This window comes from Salvelinus fontinalis, chromosome 26 (genome assembly GCF_029448725.1).
Source record: "Salvelinus fontinalis isolate EN_2023a chromosome 26, ASM2944872v1, whole genome shotgun sequence".
NCBI lineage: Eukaryota > Metazoa > Chordata > Actinopteri > Salmoniformes > Salmonidae > Salvelinus > Salvelinus fontinalis.
Window position 1 is genome coordinate 31,810,652 of NC_074690.1, and position 27,911 is coordinate 31,838,562.

General features: G+C 45.1%; 1 protein-coding gene and 1 pseudogene across 1 annotated transcript in view; one reads left to right on the top strand and one right to left on the bottom strand.

Annotated features, from left to right (window-relative positions):
* The window catches only part of LOC129824119 (oxysterol-binding protein-related protein 1-like), a 40,466-nt gene extending 38,079 nt beyond the window's left edge, over window positions 1-2,387 (bottom strand). Inside the window, exons 1-6 of the mRNA XM_055883471.1 lie at window positions 2,280-2,387; window positions 1,416-1,541; window positions 1,224-1,309; window positions 1,062-1,136; window positions 820-931; window positions 562-647 (exon numbers count right to left, since the gene is read on the bottom strand). Coding sequence (XP_055739446.1) covers window positions 562-647; window positions 820-931; window positions 1,062-1,136; window positions 1,224-1,309; window positions 1,416-1,539 — 483 coding nt within the window. The 5' untranslated portion in view covers window positions 1,540-1,541; window positions 2,280-2,387. The remainder of the gene's footprint in view (window positions 1-561; window positions 648-819; window positions 932-1,061; window positions 1,137-1,223; window positions 1,310-1,415; window positions 1,542-2,279) is intronic.
* Window positions 2,388-5,181: 2,794 nt separating this feature from the next.
* Window positions 5,182-27,616, top strand: LOC129824613 (histamine H3 receptor-like; annotated as a pseudogene).
* Window positions 27,617-27,911: the final 295 nt, after the last annotated feature.

Sequence of the window (27,911 nt, forward strand, 5' to 3'; positions counted from 1 at the left end):
GCCGGTGCCGCACATTGGCTCTGTACCGGTACCCCCTGTATATAGTCTCACTATTGTTATTTTCCTGCTGCTCCTTAACTACTTGTTACTTTTATTCGTTTTTTAAAAACTGCATTGTTGGTGAGGGGCTTGTAAGTAAGCACTTCACTGTAAGGTGAAGTGCTGAATACCTGTTGTATTCAGCGCATGTGACTAATACAATTTGATGTGTATAGAACCAAACATGTTTGTGGCAGAATCTTGGATCCTCAATGGAAGGACTAGGTTGACCTCTTCAATTATGAGGTCAGTAACCAAGCTGAAGACAATAACATGAAAGCTCAAGTCATGTGTACAGTGCTTAATCATCAAGACCAAAGCCACGCTTCTACTACCCCATTCTGAGGTTAAGAGGCTTTGCCCCAAATGGCACCCTATTCCCATATAGTGCACTACCTTTGACCCGAGTCCTATGGGCCCGATAGATCTCTGGTCAAAAGTAGTTCACTTTTTAGGGAATAGCGTGCCATTTGGGAGGTAACCAGAGGTTCAGTGGAGGGTCAGAGATGATCAGATGCTGACCAGCTCAGACAGGCTGAAGATGTCTCCCTCTCTGGCCGCCTCCAGAAGTTTCTCCTCCTGTCTCCTCTCAGCTCTTCTCTCTGCAGCTGCACAACATTAAACAGGGTTTGTGAACCAGGGTAGTGTTCAGTAGGGCACACTGTAACAAAACATTATGCAAAGGAATATTCTTAATGTTTGACCTACTGAACACAATCTAGTGCAGCGATGAAGAGTCCATAAATCATTCCTCTATTATAACCCATAATCACAACCTACCCTCCAGCATGGTGTTGATTTCATCATCCTCAGTGACAGCTTTAGGGATCTGTGCTTTCCCATTGATGATAGTGGAACTGGCATCATATCGCAGCAGCAACAAAACTACCTCCTGTGAGAGAAAATAGGATTACATTCTCCATAGAAATGCACCACTAAGTAGCTGTGCACACTGCACACCTGAACAGACATGATCTTGTACACACACGTGTATTTCTGTAAAAAGCCCATGAAAAGTTTACCTTTCTTCCTGTTAAGGCAGCTTTGTGGAGAGGCGTGTCGCCCATGCTATTCTGCAAATTCACATCAGCACCAGCCTAACAAACACATACTGATGCTCACACATATATTTGAGGAAAATACACTAGGTCAAACATACATAATATAGTCTGTATTATTCTCACCTTGAGCAACTCCTCCACAACATCTTTGTGTCCAAAGTAGCAGGCCAGATGTAGAGGTGTCCAACCTGCACTGGTCTTGGTCTTTCCTGGGCCATCACACCAGTCATTTAACAGTAGTCTGATTACCAGAACAGCAACAGGCTTCTCAACATAAGATGATGATACATTAGACTACATTTAGTGAAAGGATACCTCTGCAATTGATGTTGAGTCTGAGATCTTGCTCAATCCGTAGCTGCAGAAGACACTGGATGAGAGAGAGGCTTCCAGTCTTGGCATAGTGGAGTAACTGCTCTTCGGGGTCTGACAGGTCCATCACTGAAACTCAGAACTTTGTTATTGAGGTAAAATATACTTACATGTGTGTCTCACTAAGCTAGCTTAATAAATTCACTTTAAAAAATGTATGTCGCTCTGGAGCGTCTGCTAATTGACTCAAATGTAAAAATGTACAACTACAAAAAAACAACAATACATAGCTCAATAATTACAGATTGACACTTACTAAATCTGCATCACTGTTAGAATTTCTGATGTAACTTTAAATTACTTCTGGGTAGTTGCCAGATTCGCTCTCCTCACCAGGAGTGTATTCATTATTGAAACTGTTTAAGAACCAAACGGAAGCAAAAAGGGCAAACGGAACAAAACCTACATGAATTTGTCCAATAGAAACTCTCGTTTTCGTTGCAAAACGGTTACTGTTGCAAAACGTACTGCAACAAACAAAACGTTTTGCAACAGAATCGGCGCAATGATTACAACCCTGGACAAACTGGTATTGATAGATTCAACTCAACGTGTAACCTGCAAAATGTTTACAAGCACCGACATTCACTTCCAGTGAACCTCGAGCAATAAAACCACAATATTCAGCATTGATATTCGGGACATTTGGCTACGTTCTTGCGCTTGAAATTAACATTTGGTGGTTGCAAGCGTACAGAAAAGTGTCGGCAAGTGTTCGTGTCGTTTTTGGTAGGCTACACAAGACTGTATTGCTTCTAAACCTTGGTAATTAAATGAATTAGCAGTCCAGATATTATTATAACTCACATACGTTCCGCAGTAAACAGCGTGGACTGTATTAAAGGTTGTGTTGACATTCAGACATTGACAGTGCATAGTAGGGAAATTGGATATGGAGGTCAGCTGACAAGGACTGGAACGTAAACTGTGGACGCACGTGACCAATTTAAACAGCTCAACATTTTAACATCGATCTAAGAAACAATATTTGTTTTACAAGATGTTTAAATCAGATTTCAAAATCACAGAGAGTTAAGAAAAGTAATTGAATGGAGCAGGCTGTTGCTCATTTGAACATGTGTAGTTCTTATATTATAGACAAGATGGAAGTATTACAATGTCGCCAGACCCACTTGCTCCAGGTTATCTATAAATCTATGCTAGATAAATCTCTGTTCACTGGTCACGATAACAACACCCACCAGTAGCACACGTTCCATCAGGAATATCTCACTGATCATCCCCAAAGCCAATCTCTGCTGCCAGTGACTGGAACGAATTGCAAAAATCGCTGAAGATGGAGACTTTTATTTACCTCATCAAATTTAAACATCAGCTATCTGAGCAGCTAACCGATCGCTGCAGCTGTACATAGTCCATCTGTAAATAGCCCACCCAATCTACCTAACTCATCCCCATATTGTTTTTATTTACTTTTCTGCTCGTTTGCACACCAGTAGCTCTACTTGCACACCATCATCTGCTCATTTATCACTCCAGTGTTAATCTGCTAAATTGTAATTATTCGCTCCTATGGCCTATGTATTGCCTACCTCCTCATGCCTTTTGCACACACTGTATATAGACTTTCTTTTTTTTCTACTGTGTCATTAACTTGTTTTATTGGCTTGTTTATTGTTTATTCCATGTGTAACTCTGTGGTGTTGTCTGTGTCACACTGCTTTGCTTTATCTTGGCCAGGTCGCAGTTGTAAATGAGAACTTGTTCTCAACTAGCCTACCTGGTTAAATAAAGGTGAAAGAAAAAAAAAGAAAGAAAAAACATACCCCCAGATTTGTAGGCTATGTAGTACTATTTATTATTTAGTAATTCGGCTATTAGACTAGAAACAATACATCATTCCTTTGTGACGTGCAGTGACATATACATTTTCATCCCCACACTAAAACAAAAACACAAGCCTACCTGGGAAAAAAATATTAAAGAAATGCCAACTCTCCAGGGACATTGACCTGCATATTCTACCTTTATCACTAGAAGTTCAGGCCATCACCCTCCTCTAATGGAAGCTAGAGCCAATAGAGACCAGGCAGGCCAGTCAGACAGAGAGTGGTCTTGTTAGTAGTGATGATGTGAGTTCCGGAAGCCCCAGTATGCAGCCATTGGGACTAATGAGGGTCATCTCTGTGTCTGCCGCAGGGGGCCAAACATTCTCCTCCTGGGGCTTGTAAGCCAGACGCATTGCAGCGCATGGCAGGCCATTAAGGCCCACACTAAGGGGGTAACCAGAGGCCACTCAGGAAATGAGGTGGCAGGCAGAGATGTGTGTAGTCTTAACTTAGTATACAGGGAGGGAGAGAGAAGTAGAGAGATATTTATATACACTGAGTGTTCAAAACATTAGAAAAATCTGCTCTTTCCGTGACATAGACTGACCAGGTGAAAGCTACTGTATGATCCCTTATTGATGTCACTTGTTAAATCCAGTTCAATCAGTGTAGATGAAGGGGAGGAGACAGGTTAAATAAGGAATTTTAAGCCTTGAGAAAACTGAGACATGGATTGTGTATCTGTGCCATTCAGAGGTTGAATGAGCAAGACAAAATATTTAAGTGCCTTTGAACGGGGTATTGGAGTAGGTGGCAGGCGCAACGGTTTGAGTGTGTCAAGAACTGCAACGTTGCTGGGGTTTTCACACTCAACAGTTTCCCAAGTGTATCAAGAATGGCCCACCACCCAAAGGACATCCAGCTTGACAAAACTGTGAGAACTATTTACATTTTAACAGACGCTCTTATCCAGAGCAACTTACAGGAGTAATTAGGGTTAAGTGCCTCGCTCAAGGGCACGTCTGCAGGTTTTTCACCTAGTCGGCTCAGCGATTCAAACCAGCAACCTTTTGGTTACTGGACCAACACTCTTAACCGCTAGGATACCTGCCGCCCTGTCTTGGAGTCAACAAATCAAATCAAATCCAATTGTATTGGTCACATACACATGGTTAGCAGATGTTAATGTAAGTGTAGCAAAATGCTTGTGCTTCTAGTTCCGACCATGCAGTAATCTAACAATTTCACAACAACTACCTTATACACACAAGTGTAAAGGAATGAATAAGAATATGTACATATAAATGTATGGATGAGCGATGGCCGAACGGCATAGGCAAGATGCAGTAGATGGTATAGAGTACAGTATATACATATGAGATGAGTAATGTAGGGAATGTAATCATTATATAAAGTAGCATTGTTTAAAGTGACTAGTGATACATTTATTACATCCAATTTTTTATTATTAAGTGGCTAGAGATTTGAGTCAGTATGTTGGCAGCATACTGAGCATACTAACATTTCCCTTCACTGGAACTAAGGGGCCTAGACCGAACCATGAAAAACAGCCCCAGACCATTATTCCTCCTCCACCATGCTTTACAGTTGGCACTATCCATTGGGAAAGGTAGCATTCTCCTGACATCCGCCAGATTCAAATCCAGATTCATCTGCCAGATGGTGAAACGTGATTTATCACTCCAAAGAACATGTTTCCACTGCTCCAGAGTTCAACTGCGGCGAGCTTTACACAACTCCAGCCGACATTTGGTGTTGAGCATTGTGATCTTAGGCTTTTGTGCGGCTGCTCGGCCATGGAAACCCATTTCATGAAGCGCACGACAAACAGTTGTTGTAGTGACGTTGCTTCCAGAGGAAGTTTGGAACTCGCTAGTGAGTGCTGCATCCGAGAACACATGATTGTTACGCGCTTCAGCAATCGGCGATTCCGTTCGGTGAGCTTGTGTGGCCTACCACTTCCCGGCTTTTGTTCCTAGACGTTTCCATTTCACAAAAACAGCACTTACAGTTGACCGAGGTAGTTCTAGCAGGGCAGAAATGTTATCATCTGACTTGTTGGAAAGGTGGCATCCTATGATGGTACAACATTGAAAGTTACTGAGCTCTTCAGTAAGGCCATTCTACTACCAATATTTTTCTATGGAGATTGCATGGCTACGTACTCGATTTTATACACTTGTCAGCAACGGATGTGGCTGAAATAGCCGAATCTACTAATTTGAAGGGGTGTCCACATACTTTTGTAAATATAGTATTTGTTGGAAAGTATTCAGACCCCTTGATTTTTTCCACAATTTATTACATTACAGCCTTATTTAAAATGTATTAAATAGTTTTTTTCCTCATCAATCTACACACAATACCCCATAATGACAAAGCAATAATATTTTTTTTGAAATGTTTGGTAATTTATATTTTTTTTAAAACGAAATATCACATTTACATAAGTATTCAGACCCTTTACTCAGTAATTTGTTGAAGCACCTTTGGCTGCGATTACAGCCTTGCGTCTTCTTGGGTATGACGCTAAAAGCTTGGCACACCTGTATTTGGGGAGTTTCTCCCATTCATCTCTGCAGATCCTCTCAAGCTCTGTCAGGTTGGATGGGGAGTGTTGCTGCACAGCTATTTTCAGGTCTCTCGATCAGGTTCAAGTCCAGGCTCTTGCTGGGCCACTCAAGGACATTCAGAGACTTGTCCCGAAGCCACTCCTGCGTTGTCTTGGCTGTGTGCTTAGGGTTGTTGTCTTGTTGGAAGGTGAACCTTCACCCCAGTCTGAGGTCCTGAACACTCTGGAGCAGGGTTTCATCAAGAATCTCTCTGTACTTTGCTCCATTCATCTTTGCCTAGTCTCTCAGTCCCTGCTGCTGAACAACATCCCCACAGCATGACGCTGCCACCACCAAGCTTCACCGTAGGGATGGTGCCAGGATTCCTCCAGACATGACGCTTGGCATTCAAGCTAAAGAGTTCAATCTTGGTTTCATCAGACCAGATGTACAGTAAATTGTCCGTAGCGGTACGAGACAGGATCTAGGGAAGGGTACCAAAAAATGTCTGCAGCATTGAAGGTCCGCAAAAACACAGTGGCCTCCATCATTCTCAAATGGAAGAAGTTTGGAACCATCAAGACTCTTCCTAGAACTGGCCGCCCGGCTAAACTGAGCATTCGGGGGAGAAGGACTTTGGTCAGGGAGGTGACATAGAACCCGATGGTCACTCCGACACAGCTCCAGAGTCCCTCTTTGGAGATGGGAGAACCTTCCAGAAGGACAACCATCTCTGCAGCACTCCACCAATCAGGCCTTTATGGTAGAGTGGCCAGACAGAAGCCACTCCTCAGTAAAAGGCAGATGACAGCCCGGTTGGAGTTTTCCAAAAGGTACCTAAAGGACTCTCTGACCATGAGAAACAAGATTCTCTGGTCTAATGAAACTAAGATTGAACTCTAAGTGAATGCTGAATGCTAAGTGTCATGTCTGGAGAAAACCAGGCACCGCTCATCACCTGGCCAATACCATCCCTACAGTGAAGCATGTTGGTGGCAGCATCATTTAATATTTAATCCATTTTAGAACAAGGCTGTAACGTAACAAAATATGGAAAAAGTGAAGGGGTCTGAATACTTTCCGAATGCACTGTAACGAGAGAGAGAAATCTACACTCTTCGGCTGTCTCCATACTGTAGGAGAACCCTTTTTGGTTCTAGGTACAACCCTCTTTGGTTCCAGGTAGAACCCTTTTGGGTTCGTTGTAGAGTCCTTTGTGGAAAGGGTTCTACTTGGAACCAAAAACATTTATTCTATGAGCACAGCAGAAGAACCCTTTTTATGCTGAGCAAAAATATAAACGGAACATGCAACACTTTCAAAGATTTTACTGAGTTACAGTTCATAGAAAGATATCAGTCGATTTAAGTAAATTCATTAGGCCCTGATTTATGGATTTCACATAACTGGGGAGCCAGCCCCACCCACTGGGGAGCCGGGCCCAGCCAATCAGTATTTGTTTTTTCCCCACCAAAGGGCTTGATTACAGACAGAAATACTCAGATTACAAAAACTGCACATTTTAGAGTAGCCTTTTATTGTTGTCAGCACAAGGTGCATTTGTGTAATGATGATGTTTTATCAGCTTGTTGATATGCCACAACTGTCAGCTGGATGGATTAACTTGGTAAAGAAGAAATGCTCACTAACAAGGATGTAAACACATTTGTGCACAACATTTTAGAGAAATATGCTTTTATTGCGTATGGAACATTTCTGGTATCTTTTATTTCAGCTCATGAAACATGGGACCAATACTTTACATGTTGCGTTTATATTTTTGTTCAGTATAGGTTCTAGATATAACCCTTTTTTTATAAGAGTGTACAGTACTAGTGGCTGAATAGTGACCTATGTGGACATTTGATTTGCTTACATGGCCCATCACCCTAGAATGGTGATGTTAAATGTTCCATTTATATCCTGAGGCTGCATTTATTGTAGCTGGGGATTTTAACAAAGCCAATTTAAAAGCAAGGCTACCTAAATTCTATCGGCATATTGATTGCACTACTTGCAGTCGTAATACACTCGACCACTGCTACTCTAACTTCCGCGATGCATACAAAGCCCTCCCTTCGGCAAATCCGACCACGACGCCATCTTGCCCCTACCGTCTTATTGGCAGAAAAACAAACAGGATGTACCAGTGACTAGAACTATTCAACGCTGGCCTAACTAATAGGAATCTACGCTTCAAAATTGTTTTGATCACGCAGACTGGGATATGTTCGGGTCAGCCATAGAGAATAACATTGACCTATTCACATTGAGTGAATTTATAAGGAAGTGCATTGGAGTTGTTGCACCCACTGTGACTATTAAAACCTACCCTAACCAGAAACCATGGATGGATGGCAGGATTCGCGCAAAACTGAAAGCGAGAACCACCGCATTTAACCATGGAAAGAGGCCTGGGAATATGGCTGAATATAAACAGTGTAGTTATTCAATCAAACAAGCGAAATGCCGGTACAGGGACAAAGTGGAGTCACAATTCAACGGCTCAGACAAGAAACGTACGAGGCAGGGTCTACAGGAAATCACGGACTACAAAAGCCGACGTGAGTAAAACATTTAAACTTGTTAACCCTCGCAAGTCTGCTAGCCCAGACGACATCCCTAGCCGAGTCCTCAGAGCATATGCAGACCAGCTGGCTGGTGTGTTTACGGCATATTCAATTGCTCCCTATCCCAGTCTGCTGTCCCCGCATGCTTCAAGATGGCCACCATTGTTCCTGTACCCAAGAGGGCAAAGATAACTGAACTAAATGACTACCACACCGTAGCACTCACTTCTGTCATCATGAGGTGCTTTGAGAAACTAGTCAAGGATCATATCACCTCCACCTTACCGGCCACCCTAGACCCACTTCAGTTTGCATACCGCCATAACAAGTCCACAGACGATGCAATCGCCATCACACAGCATACTGCCCTTTCCCATCTGGACAATAGGAATAACTATGTAAGAATGCTGTTCATTGACTACAGCTCAGCATTCAACACCATAGTACCCTACAAGCTCATCATCAAGCTGGAGGCCCTGGGCCTCAACCCCGCCCTGTGCAATTGGGTCCTGGACTTTCTGATGGGCCGCCCCCAGGTGGTGAGGGGAGGAAACAACATCTCCACCTCGCTGACTCTCACCACTGGGGCCCCACAAGGGTGGGTGCTCAGCCCCCTCCTGTACTCCCTGTTCACCCAACGACTGCGTGATCATGCACGCCTCCAACTCAATCATCAAGTTTGCAGACGACACAACAGTAGTAGGCTTGATTACCAACAACGACTAGACGGCCTACAGGGAGGAGGTGAGGGCCCTCGGAGTGTGGTGTCAGGAAAATAACCTCACACTCAACGTCAACAAAACAAAGGAGATGATCGTGGACTTCAGGAAACAGCAGAGGGAGCACCCCCCTATCCACATTGACGGGACAGTAGTGGAGAAGGTGGAAAGTTTTAAGTTCCTCGGCGTACACATCACGGACAAACTGAAATGGTCCACCCAAACAGACAGCGTGGTGAAGAAGGCGCAACAGCGCTTCTTCAACCTCAGGAGGCTGAAGAAATTTGGCTTGTCACCAAAAGCACTCACAAACTTCTACAGATGCACAATCGAGAGCATCCTGTCGGGCTGTATCACAGCCGGGTACGGCAACTGCTCCTCCCTCAACCTTCAAGGCTCTCCAGAGGGTGGTGCGGTCTGCACAACGCATCACCAGGGGCAAACTACCTGCCCTCTATGACACCTATAGCACCCGATGTCACAGGAAGGCCATAAAGATCATCAAAGACATCAACCACCCGAGCCACTGCCTGTTCACACCGCTACCATCCAGAAGGCGAGGTCAGTACAGGTGCATCAAAGCAGGGACCGAGAGACTGAAAAACAGCTTCTATTTCAAGGCCATCAGACTGTTAAACAGCCACCACTAACATTTAGCGGCCGCTGCCAACATACTGACTCAACTCCAGCCACTTTAAAAAATGGGAATTGATGGAAATTATGTAAAAATGTACCACTAGCCACTTTAAACAATGCCACTTAATATAATGTTTACATACCCTACATTACCCATCTCATATGTATATACTGTACTCTATATCATCTACTGCATCTTGCCATCTTTATGTAATACATGTACCACTAGCCACTTTAAACTATGCCACTTTATGTTTGCATACCCTACAGTACTCATCTCATATGTATATACCGTACTCTATACCATCTACTGCATCTATACTGCAGCCTATGCCGTTCTGTACCACCACTCATTCATATATCTTTATGTACATATTCTTTATCCCTTTACACTTGTGTGTGTATAAGGTAGTAGTTGTGGAATTGTTAGGTTAGATTACTTGTTGGTTATTACTGCATTGTCGGAACTAGAAGCACAAGCATTTCGCTACACTCGCATTAACATCTGTAACCATGTGTATGTGACGAATAAAATTGGATTTGATTTGATTTGACTCCAACCTAAGTGTGTGTAAACTTCCGACTTCATCTGTATATACTGTATTTTATATCATCTATTGCACCTTGCCTATGCCACTTTTCCATTGCTCATCCATATATTTATATGTACATATTCTCATTCACCCCTTTTAGATTTGTGTGTATTAGGTAGTTGTTGGGGAACTGTTAGATTACTTGTTAGATATTACTGCACGGTCGGAACCAGAAGCACAAGCATTTCGCTACACTCACATTAGCATCTGCTATGACAAATACAATTTGATTAGATTTGATTTGACTAATTTCCCTACATAATCCTTTCCATTAGTTTTTTCCCTCCATTAGAATTCTATGCCCCAGGTGTTTTTCCCATCAGAATTACTCCATTCAGACGAACTCAAGTGTATTCTAATCAGACAGAAGTGTCATATAGGCCATTACGATGGCTTTGAACTTGTTTCAGTGAAAAAGAACGTGCCAAAAATATCCACCCCTCCACTGCATGCATTAATCAAACCATATTCATCAGTTCAGGCCTGATCAGGGAGAACAGGGAGAAGGGTGATGCTGAGCTCGTTCCCACTAATTAGCTTAGCAATTATTGTAAGCTGTCACAGTTATTTAGCCCCAGTCTGGACCGTGTGTGCTCCAGAACATAATCCTCCTCAAATGACAAGATAATGGAGGCAGAGAGAGGCCACCGCTTCTAAAGGAACCTGCAGATATAATCCTCTACAGGGACCTTTTAGGGAGAGAGAGAGAGGGAGGGAAAGAGGGAGAGAGCGAGAGAGAGAGGGAGGGAGATTTAAGCTTTTATGCTGAAACCTCCCAATTGTGTTTTCACAGTAGTTACTGCACCTCGTCATAGTTTGTTCATTTAAATATTCCAACATACATATAAAGATAAGCCAGTTCAGAAAGGGAAACCGAGTGCCCACCTCAGCTGAGCATCAGCTTAGAAAGCACAATTAGATGCTAGAAACAATCACGCCTACCTTATTTGGCGGTCTATTTAAGCTGACTGGTTCTGCTCACACATCCTGCTGCCGCTTGCTGCTTACTGCTAGTATGTAGCTTAACTTCAGAACATCTAAGAAAAGATACAGCCATGAGCAAGATGTGCTTACAGGTGTACAGTTTTGCTATAATGTGACAATTTTACTACCGCTATACTGTGAACGCGTAGATACATGTGTATGCTCTAAAAGTTTCAATACAGTTGCTTAATAATGTAATTTAATTATAAAGAATTCTTCCAACAACGGTAAATGCACCCTTCCTCTTGTTAACCTTCTGATGTTTACTTCCTGATGTGAGACAGGAGAGGAGACCTATTAAAACCTCATTTAGCAGACAAACAAACAGACAGATACACACAAACACACACAATACAATCTCACAGAGCGAGAGAGAAAGAAAGAAAGAGATTTAGTCATAGATCAATAACCCTTCTGCATGGATCCTTTTCCCCTGCCTCAGTGTGAACACATCACTGGTACCTACTTTGATCAAAGCGTGCTGCTTAGGCATATACAACTCCTTACTGCTGGATGTGCAAAGCATACTGTATAAAGCATCAGTCTGAATTGGAAATACACAGTTAGGTTTTTTCTGTTTGGTACCAGAGTTTCTGAAGGTCACATGGTTGTCTGGGAAACAATGATTTGTTGGCAGGAATCTAATAAGACAGCCATCTGGCGTACTGTCAGTCGCCTCCTGAGTGTTCGAAATCTGGGCAGGGAATTCCAGTACCTGGTTGACTGGGAGGGTTATGGCCCGGAGGAGAAGTGCTGGGTCCCCGCTAGGAACATCCTGGACCCAGCCCTGATCGCTGAGTTCCAGCACCCCGATTAACCAGTTGGTGCCCCTCGGGGGAGGGGGGGGGGGGGGGGGGGGGGGGTACTGTCACACCCTGATCTGTTTCACCGGTCTTGTGCTTGTCTCCACACCCCACCAGGTGTCTCCTATTATCCCCTGTGTATTTATACCTGTGTTGTCTGTCTGTCTGCCAGTTTGTCTTGTTTCGTCAGGTCTTACCAGCGTGTTTCCCGTTGCTCTAGTTCTTGTTTTCTAGTCTTCCCGGTTCCCGACCTTTCTGACTGGCCTGAGCCTGCCTGCCGTTGTGTCCCTTTTTGACTCTGCCTTCGATTACGAACCTCTGCCTGCCCTCGACCTGCCCTTTGGCCTGCCCCTTTGTAATAACTATTCAGAGAACCAAGCCATCCACTTCCTGTGTCTGCATCTGGGTCATATCCTGAGTCGTGATAATCAAGATGAAAGCATTTTGAACAGATTAATATTTCTTAAGCCAGTAGTATTGGTTTATTGCAGTCATAGACTGAATTGTACACCAATTTACAATCAGATTATTACCAAATAGTAAAATCATACACTATCAAAATCCTTTCAATATAAATATAAAAAGATAATACCCTCAACTAACACAGTTCCTCGTGATCAGTTACTTGATCAGTTGATCAGTTTTGTCTCAAACAGTGACAACACTGTTTGAGACAAAACAATCTGTGGGTGTGGTGGTGGTGGTGCACTGCTATGGGATTAGCCAACAGGCTACGCTGGTATTTAACTCTTCTAAAATAAATAATAACTGTTCAAAGTGTAATCACAACTTGGCATGCCCTTTGGCATCTAAATGAGCTCTAACATACCTGCAGGGAAATGTAATAATGTGCATCTCCATTCGGTCTGCTCTGACTTTGACTTTTATATTCCGTATGCATGGCAATTCCATATTAATGTGTTGAAGGGTGTCCATCTATCTGAGCAAAAAAGGTCCAAATTGTGAATGGCTGGAAATTATATATTAATATTTGTTGAGTACGACTGAGCTGCAGTATTAACCCAATCTGAAAGACTAACTCAAGCCAAGAGACGACAATAGTGGCTTTCGAAGGTATTCACCCCCGTGGTATTTTTCCTATTTTGTTGCCTTACAACCTGGAATTAATATGTATTTTTTTTGGGGGGGGGGGGGGTTTGTATCATTTGATGTACACAACATGCCTCCTGGCGAACAGCATTTTTTTTCTTTAAGCAATGGCTTTTTTTCTGGCCACTCTTCTGTAAAGCCCAGCTCTGTGGAGTGTACGGCTTAAAGTGGTCCTATGGACAGATACTCCAATCTCCGCTGTGGAGCTTTTCAGCTCCTTCAGGGTTATCTTTGGTCTCTTTGTTGCCTCTCTGATTAATGCCCTCCTTGCCTGGTCCGTGAGTTTTGGTTGGCGGCCCTCTCTTGGAAGGTTTGCGGTGCCATATTCTTTCCATTTTTTAATAATGGATTTAACGGTGCTTTGTGAGATGTTCAAAGTTTCTGATATTTTTTTATAACCCAACCCTGATCTGTACTTCTCCACAACTTTGTCCCTGACCTGTTTGGAGAGCTGCTTGGTCTTCATGGTGCCGCTTGCTTGGTGGTGCCCCTTGCTTAGTGGTGTTGTAGACTCTGGGGCCTTTCAGAAAAGGTGTGTGTATGTACAGTTGAAGTCGGAAGTTTAAATACACCTTAGCCAAATACATTTAAACTCAGTTTTTCCCAATTCCTGACATTCAATTCTAGTAAAAATTCCCTGTCTTAGGTTAGGATCACCACGTTATTTTAAGAATGTGAAATGTCAGAATAATAGTAGAGAGAATGATATATTTCAACTTTTATTTCTTTTATCACATTCCCAGTGGGTCAGAAGTGTACATACACTCAAATAGTATTTGGTAGCATTGCCTTCAAATTGTTTAACTTGGGTCAAACATTTTGGGTAGTCTTCCACAAGCTTCCCACAATAAGTTGGGTGAATTTTGGCCCATTCCTCCTGACAGAGCTGATGTAACTGAGTCAGGTTTGTAGGCCTCCTGCACATTTGTGGCCTGCTGGAGGTCATTTTGCAGGGCTCTGGCAGTGCACCTCCTTGCACAAAGGCGGAGGTAGCGGTCCTGCTGCTGGGTTGTTGCCCTCCTACGGCCTCCTCCACGTCTCCTGATGTACTGGCCTGTCTCCTGGTAGCGCCTCCATGCTCTGGACACTACGCTGACAGACACAGCAAACCTTTTTGCCACAGCTCGCATTGATGTGCCATCCTGGATGAACTGCACTACCTGAGCCACTTGTGTGGGTTGTAGACTCCGTCTCATGCTACCACTAGAGTGAGAGCACCGCCAGCATTCAAAAGTGACCAAAACATCAGCCAGGAAGCATAGGAACTGAGAAGTGGTGTGTGGTCACCACCTGCAGAATCACTCCTTTTTTGGGGGTGTCTTACTAATTGCCTATAATTTCCACCTTTTGTCTATTCCATTTGCACAACAGCATGTGAAATTTATTGTCAATCAGTGTTGCTTCCTAAGTGGACAGTTTGATTTCACAGAAGTGTGATTGACTTGGAGTTACATTGTGTTGTTTAAGTGTTCCCTTTATTTTTTTGAGCAGTGTATATATTTTCCTTATGATCTGTCTTTCACGTGCCTTTATTTTACTTGACACCTTGCGAGAGAGAGAGAGAGAGAGAGAGAGAGAGAGAGAGAGAGAGAGAGAGTTGAACCTCACACTTTCCAGAACATTTAGGCATTTACAATCTCTTGAGCTGACAGCCCTTTTGCACTGTTTCGCTGTGGCGTTTGTTCTTCTTCTGTTAGGTTTTATGACGTACCATAACTCATTTTGTATTGCTGCCACCAACTGTACAGGGGTGAATTTTGTTTATACAAACAGGGCAATAGTAAACATGACGTCCCCCACGAATGATGCAGCGCCCCTCCTTGGGCTAATTTAGATATTGCATGTGACTTACACATTTCAGTTCATTACTATAGCTCCCGCCTTGGGCCAATAAGTGTCATTTTGTTAATGAGGGATCTCTATGGCAAAACACATCATTCACTGTTTCATCATAATCGGGCCAATGCTGTCATGACCCATGATGGCGCCGGAGGGGAGGGCTGCCGTCTTATCGGCTCTTAGCCAACCATGCTTTTTTGTTAGGTTTTTTTGCGTTGTTCGTAACTTTGTTTCGTACATAATGTTGCTGCTACCGCCTCTTATGACCAAAAATAGCTTCTGGACATCAGATCTGTGATTGCTCACCTCAAACTGGATGAAGAGTTCTTCAATGAGTCTGGCAGGAGGGATATACTACAGACACCCGACCAGGCCCAGATCCCCGTGATTAGCTGGAGAAGGAAACAGAGATTTTGAGGCAAAAGATCAGGGTGTCTAGTGAGGATCAGGGAATGAAGTATCAAGGTTTTGCTCGCCTGAGGTAGAGTATCTCATGATAAGCTGTAGACCACATTATCTACCAAGAGAGTTTTCATCTGTATTTTTCATAGCTGTCTACATACCACCACAGACCGATGCTGGCACTAAAACCGTGCTCATTGAGCTGTATACCGCCATAAGCAAATAGGAAAATGTTCACCCAGAGGCGGCGCTCCTTGTGGCTAGGGACTTTAATGCAGGGAAACTTAAATCAGTTTTACCTTATTTCTATCTGTCACGTTCCTGACCTATTTTCTGTTAGTTTGTTGTATGTGTTAGTTGGTCAGGACGTGAGTTTGGGTGGGCATTCTATGTTGTCTGTTTCTATGTTGGTTTAGGGTTGCCAGGTATGGCTCTTAATTAGAGGCAGGTGTTTGGCGTTCCTCTAATTGAGAGTCATATTTAGGTAGGTTGTTTCACAGTGTTCGTGGTGGGTGGTTGTCTCCTGTGTCAGTGTTTGTCGCACCATACGGGACTGTTCGGTTTGTTTTTGTACATCGTCATTTTGTGTAGTCTATTTTCTTCGTGTTTAATGTAAGTTCGTCGTCCAGGTCTGTCTACTCCGTTTGTTGTTTTGTTAGTTATAGTGAAGTTCGTGTTTTTTCGTCTTGTCTTTAAATAAATTATGTGTTCACAACCCGCTGCGCCTTGGTTCCATCACTACTCCTCCTTTTCGGTTGAAGAGGAGGAGAACCACCGTTACACTATCAGCATGTCAAATGTGCAACCAGAGGGAAAAACATTCTAGACCACCTTAACTCCACACACAGAGATGAGTACAAAGCTCTCCCTCGTCCTCGATTTTGCAAATCTGAACATAATTATATCCTCCTGATTCCTGCTTACAAGCTAAAATTTAAGCAGGAAGCACCAGTGACTCGGTCAATAAGAAAGTGGTCAGATCAAGCAGATGCTAAACTACAGGACTGTTTTGATAGCACAGACTGGAATATGTTGCGGGATTCTTCCGATGAAATTGAGGACTACACCACATCAGTCACTGGCTTTATCAATAAGTGCATCAAGGACGTCTTCCCCACAGTGACTGTACGTACATACCCAACCAGAAGTCATGGATTACAAGCAACACTCGCACTGAGCGAAAGGGTAAAGCTGCTGCTTTCAAGGAGCGGGACTCTAACCCGGAAGCTTATGAGAAATCTCGCTATGCCCTCCGACGAACCATCAAACAGACAATGCATCAATACAGGACTAAGATCGACTCGTTCTACACCGGCTCCGACGCTCGTCGGATGTGGCAGGGCTTGCAAACTATTACAGACTACAGAGGGAAGCACAGCCGAGAGCTGCCCAGTGACCCGAGCCTACCAGAAGTGCTAAATAACTTCAATGCTCGTAACACTGAAATATGCATGCATGAGAGCATCAGCTGTTCTGGAAGACTGTGTGATCACACTCTCCGTAGCCTATGTGAGTAAGACCTTCAAACAGGTCAACATTTAAAAGGCCGCAGGGCCAGACGGATTACCAGGACGTATACTCCAAGCATGTGCTGACCAACTGGCAAGTGTCTTAACTGACATTTTCAACCTCTCCCTGAGTCTGTAATACCAAAGTCCCTGTGCCCAAGAACACTAGGGTAACCTACCTAATGACTACCAACCAGTAGCACTCACGTCTGTAGCCATGAAATGCTTTGAAAGGCTGGTCATGGCTCACATCAACACCATTATCCCAGAAAACCTAGACCCGCTCCATTTTGCATACCGCAAAAACAGATCCACAGATGATGCAATCTCTATTGCATACCACACTGCCCTTTCACGCGTGGACAAAAAGAACACCTATGTGAGAATGATATTCATTGACTACAGCTCAGCATTCAACACCATAGTGCCCTCAGAGTTCATCACTAAGCTAAGGACCATGGGACTAAACACCTCCCTCTGCAACTGGTAGGTAACAACACATCCGCCACGCTGATCCTCAACACGGGGGCCCCTCAGGGGTGTGTGCTCAGTCCCCTCCTGTACTCCTTGTACACTCATGACTGCACAGCCAGGCACGACTCGAACACCCTCATTAAGTTTGCTGATGACACAACAGTGGTAGGCCTGATCACCGACAAAGATGAGACAGCCTATAGACCTGACCATGTGGTGCAAGGACAACAACCTCTCCCTCAACGTGTTCAAGACAAAGGAGATGGTTGTGGACTACAGGAAAAGGAGGACCGAGCATGCCCCCATCCCCATTCTCACTGGGCTGTAGGGAAGCCGGTCGAGAGCTTGAAGTTCCTTGGCTTCCACATCACCAACAAACTAACATGGTCCAAGCATACCAAGACAGTCGTGAAGAGGGCACGGCAACCTATTCCCCCCTCAGACTGACCTGATTTGGCATGGGTCCTCAGATCCTCAAAAGGTTCTACAGCTGCACCATCGAGAGCATCCTGATGGGTTGCATCACTGCCTGGTATGTCAACTGCTCAGCCCCCGACCGCAAGGCACTACAGAGGGTAGTGCGTACGGCCTTTTACATCACTGGGGTCAAGCTTCCTGCCATCCAGGACCTCTATAACAGGCAGTGTCAGAGGAAGGCCCTAAAAATTGTCAGACTCCAGCCACCCTAGTCATAGACTGTTCTCTCTGCTACTGCATGGCAAGCAGTACCAGAATGCCAAGTTGAGGTCCAAGAGGCTCCTAAATAGCTTCTACCCCCAAACCAAAAGACTCCTGAACATCTAATCAAATGGCTACCCAGACCATTTGCATCCCCCCCCCCCCCCTCTCTGAACGCTGCTGCTACTCTCTGTTATTATCTATGCATAGTCACTTTAATAACTCTACCTACATGTACATATTACCTCGACACCGGTGCCCCTGTATATAGCCTCGCTATTGTTATTTAGTGCTGCTCTTTAATTGTTTTGTTAATCTTATCTCTTTATTTGTTAGGTATTTTCTGAAAAACTGCATTGTTGTTAAGGGCTTGTAAGTAAGCCTTTCACTGTAAAGTCTACACCTGTTGTATTCGGCGCATGTGACAAATACAATTTAATTTGATATTACGTGTGACTAACATACTAACACACAGATCCACCGTCCCCTCCCCGACAAAGTAAATTCCTTTAAGGGTAAGGGAGTCCTATACCTCCTTCAGTACTCCCCACTTGAAAAACAGTTTGATCATATCATTAAAAAACACCGGCATGGCCTCCCGTTTGGAACAGCGGTCTAAGGCACTACATCACAGTGTTGGGGCGTCACTACAGCCTGGGGTTTGATCCCAGGCTGTGTCATTACTGGCTGTGACCGGGAGTCCCATTGGGCGGTGCACAACTGACCCAGCATCGTCTGGGTTAGGGGTGGGTTTGGCTGGACGGGGGCTTTACTTGGCTCATTGCTCTCTAGCGACTCCTTGTGGCTGGCAGGGCACCTGCTGGCTGATTTCGGTCGTCAGTTGAACGGTGTTTTCTCCGACACATTGGTGCAGCTGGCTTCCGCGTTAAGGGGGTGGCTGTTAAGGAGTGTGGCTTGGCAGGTCATGTTTTGGGAGAACGCATGACTTGACTCTCGCTTCTCCCGAGCTCGTTGAGGAGTGTTACGTCTACCCCCGAGTCCAGGTTGCAGTGCACCCAACATCAGTCAAAATGGTGGTTTGATCTGATCTTCCATCTGTGAAAGGTAGCACGTTTCCTAGACAATGTGCCGGACGTCAATTACAGTTGTGGCCAATGTACCCAGTGTAACTTCACGTCATTGACCATTTGTTATTGAGAAGAGTTCTAATGGAGTGGACAAACTGTGAATGTCACCAAAAGGCCTTAACCAAGAGTTTTTCTTAGTTATCTAAGACATGTTCATATTTATCTATGTTGCATTGATACAGTATGTCTTGCCATCCATGTTGTATATACATATTGTATATACAGTATGTATGTTTAGTATTTTGTCTATAATGACTGTGGTACACAAATTGCTTTGAAGTAGTACACAATAAAAGTATAATTAAACATGTACAAATATAATATGATAGTGAATGTGAATGAATAAGCCTTTACATAATTGATCAAATATCCATATATAGTTACTGTACAATCAGTTTGAAACAGCTACCCAACATATTTCACCATTATTACTTTACAAAACATATTATGACATTGGTGCTATTCAAAATGTGTTCATTTGTGAACATCTATCAACATTTTGTCCATTTAAACAGTGTGCGTCCTGCCTTGCCTATCGATAACCGTAGAAGGGCTGTGAAAAAGGCTATTTTTGTTTGTTCTGAGCATATGCCATGTGTCTGCCTCTGACATTAAACGGTGGGAAATAAACAAAATAAGTAATATAGACATATCAGAAATTATATTGACTGTTTTAAAGAACCAAAGAAAGTCAAGGGCTGAATTACTAGGGAAAGGTTCAAGAGTCTCTGCTCCCATCAGGCCCTGACATTGGTCAACCATTGACCTTCTGTCCCTTTTTGGGTAACTCACCTGGGTCATCATCAGCAAAGACTGTGCCACTCTGCTACTGTCCTGAAAGGGCCCATCTGGACAGGTTAATCATTCATGACCTCTCCATAGAGATAGATAGAAGACTCTAGTGCCCATTTGGCAGTATATTGCCAACCTTGGGTTTATACATGTTCAAACAAAATACACTAGGTGGTAGTGTGCACCCATTCAGTATGTTTGTCAGCTCAAGTAGTAGAGGAAAACCATTTACTACTTCAAAATGGAGATGGCCTTGATGGTGCTGTTCATGCTCTCACAGATGCCATAATGGGACAGATGAAATTATGCAATGTCTATCTATGTCTATGGACAAAAGAGGGAGTGCTGCTGCATACGATGTACTATTTTGTTTGACGAGCACAACACTTAACATGTGAGAGTATATTGAAGAACCTCGCTGACTCGTTAAACATCATGAAGCAGCCTAGGCTAAGGGGATGTACCAAGGCACCTAAATAGAAAGCCCTCCCCTTTTCCTGACCATGTGAGCTGAACAGGAAAGACTCTGGCATCTATAACTCCAACCCCTAGTTACAGTTGAAGTCGGAAGTTTACATACACCTAGGTTTGAGTCATTGTAACTCGTTTTTCAACCACTCCACACATTTGGCCATAATGGCCATAATGACCCTTGTTATGTTTGGAGAAAAAAGGGGGAGCCAAAGTACAACGTCCCAATGTGAAGCACGGGGGTGGCAGCATCATGTTGTGGGGGTGCTTTGCTGCAGGAGGAGTGCTGCTTTGCTACAAAAATTATGTGTATACATTTAAGCAACATCTCATGACATCAGTCAGGAAGTTAAAGCTTGGTCGCAAATGGATCTGCCAAATGGACAATGACCGCAAGCATACTTCCAAAGTTGTGGCAAAATGGCTTAAGGACAACAAAGTCAAGGTATTGGAGTGGCCATCACAAAGCCCTGACCTCAATCCTATAGAAAATTTGTGGGCAGAACTGAAAAAGCGTGTGTGAGCAAGGAGGACTACAAACCTGACTCAGTTACACCAGCTCTGTCAGGAGGAATAGGCCAAAATTCACCCAACTTATTGTGGGAAGCTTGTGGAAGGCTACCTGAAACGTTTGACCCAAGTTAAACAACTTAAAGGCAATGCTACCAAATACTAATTGAGCATATGTAAACTTCTGACCGACTGGGAATGTGATGAAAGAAATCAAAGCTGAAATATATAATTCTCTCTACTATTATTCTGACATTTCACCTTCATAAAATAAAGTGGTGTTAGTAACTGACCTAAAACAGGTAATTTTTACTAGGATTAAGCGTCAGGAATTGTGAAAAACTGAGTTTAAATGTATTTAGCTAAGTTGTATGTAAACTTCCGACTTCAACTGTACATACTACCTGGTACGTCGTCACATGGTACTGGTCACTCCCTAATATTAGCAAGCCCCTAAGGGTTCAAATCCAAATCGAATGATTGACTGTAATCTGTTTACATATAACAAATTAGCCATATATTACACAGTGTATTTTTACATCGAGGTGTGGTTTGGTCCTCAATTTTTTTGGTTAAAAAAAATCAATGTAACCTTTATTTTGACAGGGAGTGAAGGCTGAGACCAAGGTGTTATGCTGATGAAGGAGGACCCAAAAGCGACGAAATAGAAACAGAGTCTTTATTCCAGTCTTAGACAAAAACGATACTCCTGATATATCTAAGGTAAAAACAAAACAGGAAAACTGAAATCCTCTCGTCAGTAGAGATGAACGACTGGAGACGCGACCACTAGACACCTGCTCACACGCAGCATCTGATGAAGGCAAAAACACGATAGGGCGGAACAAGGACACAGAACAGCAAACATCAAACAAGAATCCGACAAAGACAGAAGCAGAAAACAGAGGGAGAAATAGGGACTCAAATCAGAGGGCAAAATAGGGGACAGGTGTGAAAGAGTAAATAAGGTCGTTAGGAGAATGAGAACCAGCTGGGAGCAAGAACGGAACGATAGAGAGAGAGAGCGGGAGAGGGAAAAAGGAAGGAGGAGAGAGAGGAAATAGAAAGAGGGAAAGAACCTAATAAGACCAGCAGAGGGAAGCACAGGGACAAGACATGAAGATCAAAGACAAAACATGACAGTACCCCCCCCACTCACCAAGCGCCTCCTGGCGCACTCGAGGAGGAACCCTGGCGGCGACGAAGGAAATCATCAATCAACGAACGGTCCAGCACGTCCCGAGATGGAACCCAACTCCTCTCCTCAGGACCGAAACCCTCCCCCTCCACTAAGTACTGGTGACCACGTCCCTGAGAACGCATGTCCATGATCTTCCGTTCCTTGTAAATAGGTGCGCCCTCGACAAGGACGGGAGGGGGGGAGGGAAGACGAACGGGGGCGCGAAGAAAAGGCTTGACACAAGAGACATGGAAGACAGGGTGGATGCGACGAAGATGTCGCGGAAGAAGCAGTCGCACAGCGACAGGATTAACGACCTGAGAGACACGGAACGGACCAATGAACCGTGGAGTCAACTTGCGAGAAGCTGTCGTAAGGGAAAGGTTACGAGTGGAAAGCCACACTCTCTGACCGCGACAATACCTAGGACTCTTAATCCTACGTTTATTGGCGGCTCTCACAGTCCTCCCCGCTGACGAAGGCAGACCGGTAATAAAGTCTAAGGCGATCTGAGACCATGGTCGAGAAGGAATGGGAAGCGGTCTAAGACGACCGGCAGGAGAAGAGTTACCTGACTTAGTCTGCGCGCAGTCCGAACAAGCAGCCACAAAACGGCGCGTGTCCCGCTCCTGAGTAGGCCACCAAAACCGCTGGCGAATAGAAGCAAGCGTACCCCGAACGCCAGGGTGACCAGCTAACTTGGCAGAATGAGCCCACTGAAGAACAGCCAGACGAATAGAGACAGGAACGAACAGAAGGTTACTAGGACAAGCGCGCGGCGACGCAGTGTGAGTGAGTGCTTGCTTTACCTGTCTCTCAATTCCCCAGACAGTCAACCCGACAACACGCCCTTCAGGGAGAATCCCCTCGGGTTCCGATGGCGACAATCGATGAGAAAAGTAAGCGCAAGGATGGACCTTATCGTCAGACTGGAAGCGCTGGGACAGAATGGCTCCCTCGCCCACCTCTGAAGCGTCAACCTCGACAATGAATTGTTTAGTGACGTCAGGAGTAACAAGGATAGGGGCGGATGTAAAACGCTTCTTGAGGAGATCAAAAGCTCCCTGGGCGGAACCAGACCACTTAAAGCAAGACTTGACAGAAGTCAGAGCTGTGAGAGGGGCAGCCACTTGACCGAAATTACGAATGAAACGCCGATAGAAATTAGCGAAACCGAGAAAGCGCTGTAACTCGACACGTGACTTAGGAACAGGCCAATCGCTGACATCCTGGACCTTAGCGGGATCCATCTGAATGCCTTCAGCAGACAGATAATCATCGAGAGCCTTACGTTCGGGAGCCGACAGAGAGAATAATCTACCCCGAGGAGAAGTGGTCCCCGGATGGAGATCAATACAACAATCATACGACCGGTGAGGAGGAAGAGAGTTGGCTCTGGACCGACTGAAGACCGTGCGTAGATCATGATATTCCTCCGGCACTCCTGTCACATCACCAGGCTCCTCCTGAGTAGAGGGGACAGAAGAAACAGGAGGGATAGCAGACATTAAACACTTCACATGACAAGAAACGTTCCAGGAAAGGATAGAATTACTAGACCAATTAATAGAAGGATTATGACATACTAGCCAGGGATGACCCAAAACAACAGGTGTAACAGGTGAACAAAAAATCAAAAAAGAAATGGTCTCACTGTGGTTACCAGATACTGTGAGGGTTAAAGGTAGTGTCTCATATCTGATACTGGGGAGAGGACTACCATCTAAGGCGAACATGGGTGTGATCCTCCCTAACTCTCTGAGAGGAATGTCATGTTTCCGAGCCCATGCTTCGTCCATAAAACAACCCTCAGCCCCAGAGTCTATCAAGGCACTGCAGGAAGCAGCCGACCCGGTCCAGCGTAGATGGACCGACAAGGTAGTACAGGATCTTGATGGAGAGACCTGAGTAGTAGCGCTCACCAGTAGCCCTCTGCTTACTGATGAACTCTGGCCTTTAACTGGACATGACATGACAAAATGTCCAGCAGAACCGCAATAGAAGCAAAGGCGGTTGGTGATTCTCCGTTCCCTCTCCTTAGTCGAGATGTGAACACCTCCCAGCTGCATGGGCTCAGTCTGAGCCGATGGAAGGAGATGGTCGAGATGCGGAGAAGGGAAACCCCGTTAACGCGAGCTCTCTTCCACGAGCTCGGTGACGAAGATCTACCCGTCGTTCTATGCGGATGGCGAGTGCAATCAAAGAGTCCACGCTGGAAGGAACCTCCCGGGAGAGAATCTCATCCTTAACCTCAGCGTGGAGTCCCTCCAGAAAACGAGCGAGCAACGCCGGCTCGTTCCAGTCACTGGATGCAGCAAGAGTACGAAACTCTATAGAGTAATCCGTTATGGATCGATCACCTTGACATAGGGAAGCCAGACCCCTGGAAGCCTCCTTCCCAAAAACTGAACGATCAAAGACCCGTATCATCTCCTCCTTAAAGTTCTGATAAACGTCAGAACACTCAGCCCTTGCCTCCCAAATAGCTGTGCCCCACTCCCGAGCCCGCCCAGTAAGGAGTGATATGACGTAAGCGATCCGAGCTCTCTCTCCAGAGTATGTGTTGGGCTGGAGAGAAAACACAATATCACACTGGGTGAGAAAGGAGCGACACTCAGTGGGCTGTCCAGAGTAACATGGTGGATTATTAACCCTGGGTTCCGGAGACTCGGAAGACCAGGAAGTAGCTTGTGGTACGAGACGAAGACTCTGAAACTGTCCTGAGAGATCGGAGACCTGAGCGGCCAGGGTCTCAACGGCATGACGAGCAGCAGACAATTCCTGCTCGTGTCTGCCGAGCATTGCTCCCTGGAACTTGACGGTAGTGTTGAGAGAATCCATAGTCGCTGGGTCCATTCTTGGTCGGATTCTTCTGTTATGCTGATGAAGGAGGACCCAAAAGCGACGAAATAGAAACAGAGTCTTTATTCCAGTCTTAGACAAAAACGATACTCCTGATATATCTAAGGTAAAAACAAAACAGGAAAACTGAAATCCTCTCGTCAGTAGAGATGAACGACTGGAGACGCGACCACTAGACACCTGCTCACACGCAGCATCTGATGAAGGCAAAAACACGATAGGGCGGAACAAGGACACAGAACAGCAAACATCAAACAAGAATCCGACAAAGACAGAAGCAGAAAACAGAGGGAGAAATAGGGACTCAAATCAGAGGGCAAAATAGGGGACAGGTGTGAAAGAGTAAATAAGGTCGTTAGGAGAATGAGAACCAGCTGGGAGCAAGAACGGAACGATAGAGAGAGAGAGCGGGAGAGGGAAAAAGGAAGGAGGAGAGAGAGGAAATAGAAAGAGGGAAAGAACCTAATAAGACCAGCAGAGGGAAGCACAGGGACAAGACATGAAGATCAAAGACAAAACATGACACAAGGTCTCATTTCCAGATGAGCCCTGTATATGTGTACAATGCCACTGCGCCAGGAAAGATACTAGCTGAGAGAACCTCTGTAGGAGCCTGTGGAAAGGGCAATGAGGGAGTATTTTTAGACTTAAGGTGTTTGTGATTTGGAGTAAAGCTGTCAGTTACATTTACATTTACATTTAAGTCATTTAGCAGACGCTCTTATCCAGAGCGACTTACAAATTGGTGCATTCACCTTATGACATCCAGTGGAACAGCCACTTTACAATAGTGCATCTAGATCATTTTAAGGGGGGGGGGGGGGGGGGGGCAGAAGGATTGCTTTATCCTAGGTATTCCTTGAAGAGGTGGGGTTTCAGGTGTCTCCGGAAGGTGGTGATTGACTCCGCTGTCCTGGCGTCGTGAGGGAGTTTGTTCCACCATTGGGGTGCCAGAGCAGCGAACAGTTTTGACTGGGCTGAGCGGGAACTGTACTTCCTCAGTGGTAGGGAGGCGAGCAGGCCAGAGGTGGATGAACGCAGTGCCCTTGTTTGGGTGTAGGGCCTGATCAGAGCCTGAAGGTACTGAGGTGCCGTTCCCCTCACAGCTCCGTAGGCAAGCACCATGGTCTTGTAGCGGATGCGAGCTTCAACTGGAAGCCAGTGGAGAGAGCGGAGGAGCGGGGTGACGTGAGAGAACTTGGGAAGGTTGAACACCAGACGGGCTGCGGCGTTCTGGATGAGTTGTAGGGGTTTAATGGCACAGGCAGGGAGCCCAGCCAACAGCGAGTTGCAGTAATCCAGACGGGAGATGACAAGTGCCTGGATTAGGACCTGCGCCGCTTCCTGTGTGAGGCAGGGTCGTACTCTGCGGATGTTGTAGAGCATGAACCTACAGGAACGGGCCACCGCCTTGATGTTGGTGGAGAACGACAGGGTGTTGTCCAGGATCACGCCAAGGTTCTTAGCGCTCTGGGAGGAGGACACAATGGAGTTGTCACTCCATATTGTTACTCCATATTGTTGACAGGAAGGAGCGAGGTGTTACTGCAGGGACTTAGTGTTTTGATTGCAGACAGTTTCTATTAGAGACACTCTGGCACCTGTCTGTTCTTTCAGGAAGGCTCCTCTTTTATCAACAAAATAATACTTCCTCGTTAATGCTCTTATACTAACCTTCTGAGCTCCAATTCACGCCGCCCCCTCACTTTGCCTATTTCACAGCTCATGGTAATGTATAATTACAGTCCACCTAATTCCATATTTTTTACAACTTTTGAACCAACATCTAGACAGGTTTTCACCAGGTGAGCTATCATGCCAGACAGGGCAAGACCCATCGAGCCATCAGGAAGACGATAGAACTCTGGGTCCTGGCCTTCATCCTCTATGGCCCTGCTATTATCTTCTGGGAGCTGGGGGAAGGGAAGAGCCGCATCCCGGAGGACGAGTCCTTCGCTGAGTTCTACAACACTTGGTACTTCCTCAGTGCCTCCATGTTGGAGTTCTTCTCCCCTTTATCTCTGTAACATTCTTCATCCTCAGCATCTACCTCAATATCCGTAGGACGAGGTTCCGGAACAGAGATGTGGCCTGTGGACAGGCCCACATGCCCTGGGGAGAGGGAAAGGCATCCGCCTCACCTCCCACTTCTCCCAGAACATGGTGGTGGTTAAAAAGTTGACTAGGGCTGTGTCGGTCCAGGAGAAGGGATCATGCTCAGGGTCCTTCCACTCCCAGATATCCCCTCCCCCCATGGAGCAGCAGGACACCTCTTCCACCAGGAGCACCCAACACCTCCGGCTTTCCAGGGACAAGAAGATGGCCAAGTCGCTGGACGTCAGAGTCTTTGCTGGGCTCCATTCACTCTGTTGACGATCATCGGAGCCGCCTGTAGGGGGCGATGCGTCCAGCACCGCTGGTATGAGGTCACCTTCTGGCTGCTGTGGCTCAACTCAGCTATTAAAACCCTTTCCTGTATCCACTCTGCCACAGCGGCTACACAGGGCCTTCGGCAGGATCCTGTATCCCAGTAAGAGGTCAACTCAGCTTGCCGCCAACTGACCTTCAGCATGACAGGCCTCGACTGTGACAGGCTTCGACTGTATGTGACGGATGGGCCATTGACCAATGACAGGCTCATACGGCATGTGACAGATGGGACAAAGAGATGGTCACACACACGCACATAAAGCAATTTACTGTACACAGATTCAAAGGAGAAAATCATGACCAAATCTAATACTTTACCAATGAAAAATGAAAAAATTTGATAGAAAATCTTTTCTTTATTACGTGTATCTCCTTTCTCCTCACCTCCTCCCCACTTGGCACAGACGTCAGTTCAATGTCCATTTTT